Here is a 10456-nt window from a genome sequence, read left to right on the forward strand (position 1 = left end):
CTTCTTGAATCCTGGCTAAATAATTGCTTTGTTTGCTTGGCCCTGCTTGTAATTTATACTTATTAAAGCTGTGTTTTATCATCTATTATATACCCCCTGTATTCCATTTTAGCACTTATTTTTTGTTTAACAAGCAATTTTTTAATGTCTAGAGGAGGAAGGGGGCCCCTCGTCTGCACCACTTCTATTACACCCAAAAGAAGGAAAAAAAAAAGGAAAATGAGATTTGCAAATGATAAATGAGAAACTTGACTAGCTAACTAATAAAGATTTGTCTTAATCAAGTATGATTTGTCAGAACAGGAGTGAGCCGGGGTCGGGGCACGCGCGATGAATAATACAGCATTCACCGGAGAGGGCGAAGGCCTTATGAATATGCTGCGATTATACATCGCTAATTTGTATTCAAAGGGCGCCTTGCATCAAGCTGCCTGCTGGGCTGAGGAGCAGACGACCCCAAGGTGGCTTTTGTACCGTCAGAGAAAAAGTTCAACTTTTCCCAGACCTTCCGTGGTCGAGGCCTGAACTTCGGGAGCAGCCCGGTCTCTAGAAGAAGTCACCACTGTCACCGTGCCCCCATTTTTTTTCCCCCTCTTATTTGACCTGCGTCTGCAGGATTTTTCTCTTAAATCTTTTTTAACATTTTTTGTTACACCAAAACTTGTGCTTAATTAATTTATTTTTTACTTTCTTTATTCTTCCAATGTTTATAGTCAGTTAGGAAATATTCAGTTAAACAGCTATTATTACCATTTGTCTATCTTGTTTTAATAGTTATAAAAGTTTATAAGTTATTCAACTGATGTTTTATATAATTTATATTATTATATGTTTTATATCATTTATATTATTGTATGTTTTATATCATTTATATTATTATGTTTTATATCATTTATATTATTTATATTTGTATAAAATCGTTATGCAAATATTTATGACCGGACCCATTGGCGACATTCAGTTTGTATTGCTTGCTTGCTAGTGAGAAAGTTCAGCACTGTTACCTCATAAACTTTGGATTGGATAAATCAACCGAAGTCGAAAAGCATGCAGCAGTGCTGGACTTATTATTATTATAATACAGGAGTTATTTAGCACCAACAGTTTGTGCAGCACTTTACAATATAGGGAAGACATTACAATTCCAATACAAATCAAGACAAGATGGTAAGGAGGCCCTGCCCCTGAGGGCTTACAATCTAAAAGTAAATTTTGGATTAGATCAATCAGCCAACGTCAAAAAGCATGCAGCAAACTGATGTTTTATATCATTTGTAGTTATTTTTTAAAAAATTTTAACAAATATTAATTACAGTATCCATTGGCGGCATTCAGTTTGTATGCGGGGCTTGCTACATGTTACCTCATAAACTTCGGATTGAATAAACCAACCAAAGTCAAAAAGCATGCAGCAGTGCTGGACTTTCTTATTAGCAAGCCCTGCATACAAACTGATTAACAAATATGAATTACAGGATCCATTTGTGGCAAAGATTTTTAAAATAACTACAAATATTATAAACCATCAGTTTGATACCTTATAAACTTTGGATTGGATCAATCAACAAAAGTCAAAAAGCATGCAGCAGTGCTGGACTTTCTTACTAGCAAGCCCTGTATACAAACTGAATGCCACAAATGGATCCTGTCATTAATATTTGTTAAAGATTTTTAAAATAGCTACAAATTATATAAACCATCATTTTGTTAACATATCATTATTATTATTATTATATAGGATTTATAGAGCGCCCTTGTATTGCGCAGCGCTGTACAATACAAGGAAGACATTACAATCACAATACAATTCAAGACAAGAGGGTAAGGAGGGCCCTGCCCCTGAGGGCTTACAATCTAAAAGTCAAACCAAAGTCAAAAATCGTGCAGCAAACTGATGTTTTATATCATTTGTAGTTATTTTTATAAACAAGAAGTTAATTTGCATCTTAAAAATGATCCTCGGCAGATATAATTGGAAAATCATTTTGATCATCAGATGACATTAATAAATGGCATTGGGGGATTTATTTATGATCTAGGAACTGCAAAGGTTCTCACATCCATCCAAAGAATGTTCATCAAATTTTTTTATGGAGGTTTCCCTACATCAGTTTATTGATGTCCAGACTTAAAGTGACGCTAAACTCCGGAGATAAATCCCAAAAATACATTCAGGTCCCTGTACTCTGAGCAACAATGTATCTTATTTGTGTATCACTCGGCTGTAGATCCTCCAATCATCTCTGACACTGTCCTTCCGTCTGGAGGGGGGCTACGCCTGTTCCCCATGGTCCCCGTGTGTGTTGTAAAGTAGTCATCGCTCCAAGCTCCCCCACCCGGGATGGACTACAATCTCAATACAAATTCGTAAACTAAACCTGAGATTGTAGTCCATCCCGGGTGGGGGAGCTTGGAGCGATGACTACTTTACAACACACACGGGGACCATGGGGAACAGGCGTAGCCCCCCTCCAGACGGAAGGACAGTGTCAGAGATGATTGGAGGATCTACAGCCGAGTGAAAAGTTTCCTTTTTCCAAATTTTCTTTGACATTTTTTTTTCTTTTTTTTTTTAACTGGAAAATAGAAAAGTCAGAAAAATGAGCGTTAGGTGGTTTTCGGAAAATGTAAAATGTTTTTTAAAAAAAATTTACTTTCCACCGACACCTGAGTTATGACCCTTAATAGAAATGTTGGAACTGGCACCGAAATATTTATTTATTTATTTTATTTTACATATTACATTTTTGTTGAAAGGTTCCTGCCCGAACTTGGCCAACAACCGCGCGACTTGTTGCGATCTGAAGGAAGTTTCTCCGAGCCGTTACAAAACAAAACTTGGCTTTAATGAGAATGTTTTTTTTTTTCGTCGGTATGTAAAGTTTAATGGCCGAGAACTTTTGGAAATGCCGCACATGAAAGGAACCTCAGGCTGGCCGAAGATTAACTTTAAAATATCAGCTGCAATTTTTAGCCACTTTTTTCAAGGATTGGTGTGGGGGAGGGGAGTGTAAATTAGTAAACATCGGAAGTATCAAAGAGTCCATTGAAATGTAGGGCGGCCATTTTTAATTAACACACATTTTCCTTACAAATTTTTTCCCCCTCTAATGATGCCGAAAGTTGAGCTCTTGAGAAGAGTCTGCGAGTCTCCTCCCCAGTGGAGTTGAGTGAATTTTTATGTATTTAATTTTTTTTTTTGCACGGAGAAGAAACATCAAACTTGAATCAGATGTAGCAAAATACATTTTTTTGTTCTGACATGTTCTGCTCGACATGCCCCCGTGCCTCCGTCTGTTGATTCTTGTTTGTCCTCCACAATTGGCCCAGGAAGCAGCGATTTATCAAAGTGACACGAGATTTTTCCGTTCCGTTCACCCCGGCAGTGGCACGCTAATGGACGGTAGCTAAATCGAACCAGTCGCATGGAGAGAGGAGAGCGGGATTGGGGGGTGAATTAAAAGGCTGTTAGACATCTCCGGGTTATTTTTCTTTCTCCCTTTTTTTTTTTATTGTTTTTAATCACAGCTACCTCCTCATGTATCACTGGCCCCTCCCTTTTAGATTGTAAGCTCTCAGGATCAGGGCCCTCCTTACCATCTTGTCTTGAATTGTATTGTGATTGTAATGACTTCCTTTATATTGTACAGCGCTGCACACACTGTTGGCGCTCTATAAATCCTCTATAATAATAATAATTTAACCTGGGCCAAATATTGCAATTTTTTTTTTCTTCTACTTTTGTACTTATTTTTTATTTATTAATCATAATTATTTCCAGCTTTCGGAATGTTCTTTCCAGCAATATTCAGATATTATAGAATCACATTAGAAACATTAATACTCAATTTTTTTGATGTAATTCATTTTTAGGGTGTTCATAAGTTTTGCAGATTTAAGAGGACCGCGAGCTGTTCACATCTGTCACCACCCCTGAGGCACATACACCATGTCCCCACTGCACCTCTGTCCATAGTTCTATTGTAATTATACAGTTATATAGCTCTGACATATACCACAGTGATGTACAGAGAACACTGAGCCAGTCACATCCGTCTCTGTACAGAGGAGCTTACACTCTAATGTCCCCTCCCCCCCACAGGCACATCAGTCTCTGTACAGAGGAGCTGACACTCTAATGTCCCCCCCCCACAGTCACACACTATTATTATACATGTATATAGCTCTGACATAGACCACAGTGCTGTACAGAGAACACTGAGCCAGTCACATCCGTCTCTGTACAGAGGAGCTGACACTCTAATGTCCCCCCCCCACAGTCACACACTATTATTATACATGTATATAGCTCTGACATAGACCACAGTGCTGTACAGAGAACACTGAGCCAGTCACATCCGTCTCTGTACAGAGGAGCTGACACTCTAATGTCCCCCCCCCACAGTCACACACTATTATTATACATGTATATAGCTCTGACATAGACCACAGTGCTGTACAGAGAACACTGAGCCAGTCACATCCGTCTCTGTACAGAGGAGCTGACACTCTAATGTCCCCCCCCCACAGTCACACACTATTATTATACATGTATATAGCTCTGACATAGACCACAGTGCTGTACAGAGAACACTGAGCCAGTCACATCCGTCTCTGTACAGAGGAGCTGACACTCTAATGTCCCCCCCCCACAGTCACACACTATTATTATACATGTATATAGCTCTGACATAGACCACAGTGCTGTACAGAGAACACTGAGCCAGTCACATCCGTCTCTGTACAGAGGAGCTGACACTCTAATGTCCCCCCCCCACAGTCACACACTATTATTATACATGTATATAGCTCTGACATAGACCACAGTGCTGTACAGAGAACACTGAGAGCCAGTCACATCAGTATCTGCACCACAAGAACTTACACTCTAATGCCCCCCCCCCAGTCACACACCCTAATTATTAGGGATGCACTGATACTAGTACCGGTGCCGATACTGAGTACTTGGGCTTGTAATGCCCAAATGCTCCAATACTTATCCCATAACTGGAACTTCTGATCAGAGGGGGATTTCCTCTGACCGGCAGTGCCACAAAGGAACATGGAGCCGGCTTTCCGGCCACTCAGGAAGCCAGGTTGCCAAACAGCTAGCTCGATGCTGATTGGCTGAGAAGCCTGCTTCCCGGTCAATCAGCATCGAGCCACCCAAAAAGCGTCGAGACGGCTTCCCGGGGCAATCAAGAAGCCAGGGGGTGGGTAATGACACGCCACCTAGCTTCCTGATTGCCCAGGAAGCCGGCTCCATGCTAGCGCAAGTGCCGGTATCGGTCTTTGGTATCGGCGACTACCGAAATATAAATATCGTTACTCAATACTGGAAAAACGATATCGCTGCATAGTTTCCACCATAACATCGGCTTTCCCAGCGCTGGTTCTTTGAGCTCGGCGGCTCGAAACTGAAAAGTAAAAGTCATTTCTATAACTCTTTTTCATTCTGACACGGTGACCTTGCTGTTTGCTAACAATTGAGAACTGTCTGTGAGTTTCCTCTGGAGAGCGCACTCCGGCGCGCTCTGTCTAATCTGCGATATGGAGGTGTGACGCCGTCTGATAATAGTGATATAAAGCCGCAGTAAATCATCGTATTATCCCGCTCGTGTGAAACGGCGGCTGTCTGAGCTGGCGATGCCTCGGCTGTGTCGGGGTCACTCGCGTACGCTGCGCTTTTGTCCTGCCATTTATAAAAGGGTCTTACTTAGAATTCTGCGCGTCCTGCACGGACAAAGTGTAGAGCCGGACCTTTGGCGGGAGAAGCGTCCGCTCTCTCGTCTCGCCGGGTGTGAAACCGCCGTGCCGGATTATCGTTTAGCTCAAGTTCTTCATATTTTGAATCGATGCCGAACACATATCTGTGAGCTTTCCTATCACTGGAGGGCCGGAGTTTGCCTGCCCCTGATGTAGATGAAGATCTAATGGTAACCCAACATGTTTCAGGGATCTGCGCTTCCTTTCTCAGGGCTGACCATAAACATAACTTGGTGGAAACGCTGACCGGAAAGCATGTGCCATCCTTGACCATTAAAGTCATATACGGGGTAATTATTTAAAGTTCGTTATAAAAATAAATGAGCTATAAAAACCTGGCAGAGATTCTCAGCCATCTCTGCTCCATATAAAATGTTACAAGTTGGACTTTGAAAGTGATCTCAGCGATATCAGTGGGCTGATGAGTCCTCCTGAGTTACCCGCGTTGGAATCTGATCATAAGTTTTCCCTTTTGGAGTTCAGTCTCTGCCACCCGCGCCATGGCAGCTGTGACCGACAAAAGGGTGTCGCACCTCCTCTGATGGATCTTCCAGAATGTAAAATGAAAATGGATTCAATTTAAAAGATTTCGGTAAAAGGTGAATTACGGGCCTTATTTATAATGTGTAATCATTGTGCAGGTTGACGTTGGTTAGGGAGTGGATACTGTGGGCTGAGAGGGCAGACGCCCAGGAATTCATATTGGCAAAATTCATTAGTTCAGATGCCTGTAAAAATTTGTTCAAAAAGTTTTGTTTTTGGAACATTTGTTCGATTTTTTTAATAGTGGGGAAAAAGTCCAGCGGAGGGCAACAAAACTCATTAAGGGGTTCGAGGACCTAAACTATGAACCAAGGCTGTTAAAATTAAATATGTTCTCGTTGGAGGTGAGGAGATTAAGGGGGGGACATGATATTCGTGTATAAACTGTGCAACGGTGACAGCAACATTGTTAACAAACTGTTTACGGTCAGCTCCGTAACAAAGACCACAGGGCACCACCAAAAATTGGTGGAAAAAAAATGTCAACACACAGGGCGCAAGGGGTTCTTCACAGTTAGAGCGGTTAAAGGAGAACTATGGGGTCAGGGCTTTTCCCCATAGTTCTCCTTAGGGTAAAGGGAGGACACAAACTAGCCTCCTCCCGTCACCCTAGGCTCAGTATATAGGGAGCTGTAGCCGGTATACTGAGACGCTGCACAGAAGGTCGCGCTACCGTCGCTGGATCGTCGCCCCGAAAATCGCGCTATCCCGGCCGTGCGGATCCACTGCAAAAGGTATGTCGCTAGGTGTGAATGGGGTCTAAGAGTGTGGAATCATTCAAGAAACTCTTGGACGAGTTTCCTCGGAGAGCATAACATACACGGGTACAGGTACGCCTAAGAACAAGATCACACATGGACTCGTACACACCAGATCAAACATAAATGCATACACGCAATAGGTTGGACTTGTTGCATAGTTACATGGTATTTGGGGTTGAATAAAGACATACATCCATCAAGTCCAACCCATAACTTGATGGACTTACATCTTTATTCAACCCCAAATACTATGTAACTATGTAAACAAAATTTGTTTTTGAAACTCAAAGCAGCGGGATGGAAAATGTTTTCTTGCTTCTCATCTGAACGAATATAATTCTAACTGTTAATGAGATTTATGTTTGGAATAAAATTGTCCACATTGTAATGTGCATGTGCTGGTCTCAGAGGAACCCGTTCAAAACGTCCAGCGTTCCATTTAAGTAGCCGGTCTGGAGGAAATTTTTAAGGGTTTCCAAATGAAATGAGTTGACTCGATGATGGCCGGGAGCAAATGCTCTGATGAAAGCTTTTGACAGAATGTATAAAACTAAATTCTAGCAGTGTATGTCCAGCTCAAGAGGGCAAACTTGAGGATACATTTCTGATTATTGGGGAAGGACTCTTTGAGACGCATCCAGAGTCCTTTCTCAAGGCCGACCCAAAACACATATAGAGTACAACATAGCTTTTAATAATCTGATTGCCTCTTAATAATTGACCACCTTTGGATGCTTTGGGTGGCGTCACAATGCTCATTCTCCCATTTAATGTCTCCGCAGAGCAAATTGGACAGAATATCTTGGAGAACCTGAGCCAAGACCGGGAGAAGATCCAGAGAGCGAGAGAGAGAGTAAGTCACCGTGTCTGCATACACATGCCCAATCACATACATATTGACACACATACACACGCACAATCACACACAGACACACAAAGGTTGAACTTGATGGACCTGTGTCTTTATTTAACCTCAAATACTATGTAACAACAGACCACTGTTTTTGAGGGTTGAGGGGCGAGACCCTCGTTGGGTTTTTATTTTCATCTCGGGTCCCCACTGGCGAGATTCATCCTCTCTATTTGGTCAGGTGACCATTGTCCCAGTGATGGGAAATCCACAATTTTACAGTTGTCACCAGAGTAGGATTAGTGGGGGGAGATCTTCCAATGGGCTTAGGGTGAGCCCAGAGCAGGGTTTTTTTCAGGGCAGGAAGTGAGAGGAAATCGTCCCATCGGGGAAAAAGATAGCAACCAACAAATACAAGTTCATAACACCTCTCCACTCTATCAAGGACTAAAATTTTACTCTAAAGGCCATCCATCACCAGGCAGGCCCACACAGTGAAGATCTCAATGGTGGGGCTGAAGGTAGGTATTTAGGTAAGTGGCTGCCAATCAAGGGGGTGAGCGAAACATTGAAATAAAGAATATATGAAGCCCAAACTTTTTGTTCCCCTCACCCACTTTATTGGCAGCCACTTACCTAAATACTGACCTTCAGCTCGCCTCTTGAGATCTTCACTGTGTGGCCCTTCCTGGTGCTGGACAATCTTTGGGTATTATTCCCCGGGCCATGGGATGGGAAGTTATCCTTTAACCTTAAAAGTGACCTTTCAAGACCCTCTGCCCCACAAATGTCTTTAAAAGGTCATTGTAAACCCCACACACACACCAGAAAAAAAAGTAGCTTGGTCCCAAGCTGACACCTATGGGAGGCATTGGTGGCGTCACCATGTCTCCCAACAGAACCAGGAGCTCAAAATCCCATGAGAACGCACCCTTGCAATTACATTTTTTGCAGGCTTTCAAGCCCCCATATCTGCCTGGAATTAGGGGGACAATGCCCGTGCCTCCCAAAAGCAGCAGAGGCCAGAGCCAAGATTTAATTTTCTTCCTTGGGGTGCGTGAACTTGCTGTTATTATCCACTTGCATTGCCACCTATTGTCTAAGTCTGGTATTGCGGTGTGACCATGAAACAGGACAAGTGTGTATTGGAACCTTTGTACGGGTCTAGTTGAACCTTCATCTCCATAGTAATTCACACATTGTGAGGGTTGGAGGTTCTGTTCCTGCTCTCTAGAGGGTTTTGAAAGGTCCGGACCCGTTTTGGGGCTCCAATCACACAAGGAGGTTTCCATTATTCTTACTGATCTCCTATCGCCGTCTGTGATGTGAAAACTCAAACCTTCTTCTCCCTCCTCAGCTCAGGGAAACCGACACAAATTTGGGGAAGAGCTCCAGGATTCTGACGGGAATGTTACGAAGGTAAGACAAAGGTAGGGAGATGTTTCCTTCTTCCACGCTGGTCGGCGTGCGTGAAATCCCGCTGCATGAGATGACAAATCTTTCAATGTTGCAGAAAGCTTCACATACAATGTTTTTATCTCTGGACATAAATGTATTTATTCAGATTGCTGTTCACGGGCCGTATGCTTGAATAGAGGTTTTGGACAGCTCGCAGTGCCAGGCTGCTGTAAACAAAGCAAGCGGAGTCCTGTCTTGCATTAAGAAGGGAATGCTTTGGACTTAACCCCATAGTTCTCCTTTAAATATGTTCTCTTTGGAGGTTAGGAGATTAAGGGGGGACATGATTTTCTTGTATAAACTGTTCAACGGCGACGGCAACATTACTTACAAACTGTTTACGGTTAGCTCCGTAACACTAAAAATTGGTATAAAAAAAATTCTACACACGGGGCGCAAGGGGTTCTTCACAGTTAGAGCGGTTAGTGTCTCGAACTCTCTGCCGCAGGAAGTGATTTCAGCTAAGAGTGTGGAATCATTCAAGAGACTCCTGGACGAGTCCCTCGGAGAGCATAACATACAGGGGTACAGGTACTGCTAAGGGCAAAATCACACATGGACTTATACACACGCACACACCAGATCAAACATAAATGCATACACGCAATAGGTTGGACTTATGTCTTTATTGAACCTCAAATACTATGTAACTATGGTTCAATTCTTTTCCTAGCAGCGTCCCGTCATATTGTTAACCTGATTTAGATGATTTTTTTCTCCTATACATTGTTAAAGATGCGCTCCATAATAGACTCAAATCAATGCAGCTCTGTAATCATTAATACATCACTAAATGTGCTGGGAGGGGATGGTGCATAGGGATGGTGGGAGCTCCTCATAATGGGCACAGCGGGTGTACAGATCCGGGAACTCAGCACAGGGATGGTGGGGGCCCCTCATAATGGGCACAGCAGGTGTACAGACCTGGGAACTCAGCACAGGGATGGTGGGAGCCCCTCATAATGGGCACAGCGGGTGTACAGACCCGGGAACTCAGCACAGGGATGGTGGGAGCTCCTCATAATGGGCACAGCGGGTGTACAGACCCGGGAACTCAGCACAGGGATGGTGGGAGCTC

At 43.0% G+C, this 10456-nt stretch overlaps 1 protein-coding gene across 2 annotated transcripts in view; it reads left to right on the forward strand.

The window, feature by feature from the left end:
* The window catches only part of VTI1A (vesicle transport through interaction with t-SNAREs 1A), a 208223-nt gene extending 198872 nt beyond the window's left edge, over positions 1-9351 (forward strand). For both annotated transcript variants that reach the window (XM_018570109.1, XM_018570111.1), the window contains 2 exons: positions 7853-7923; positions 9278-9351. In XM_018570109.1, the coding sequence (XP_018425611.1) occupies positions 7853-7923; positions 9278-9343 (137 nt within the window). In that variant the 3' untranslated portion in view covers positions 9344-9351. The remainder of the gene's footprint in view (positions 1-7852; positions 7924-9277) is intronic.
* Positions 9352-10456: the final 1105 nt, after the last annotated feature.

Source organism: Nanorana parkeri, unplaced genomic scaffold, assembly GCF_000935625.1.
Source record: "Nanorana parkeri isolate BGI_ZX_2015 unplaced genomic scaffold, ASM93562v1 scaffold1455, whole genome shotgun sequence".
Classification (NCBI taxonomy): domain Eukaryota; kingdom Metazoa; phylum Chordata; class Amphibia; order Anura; family Dicroglossidae; genus Nanorana; species Nanorana parkeri.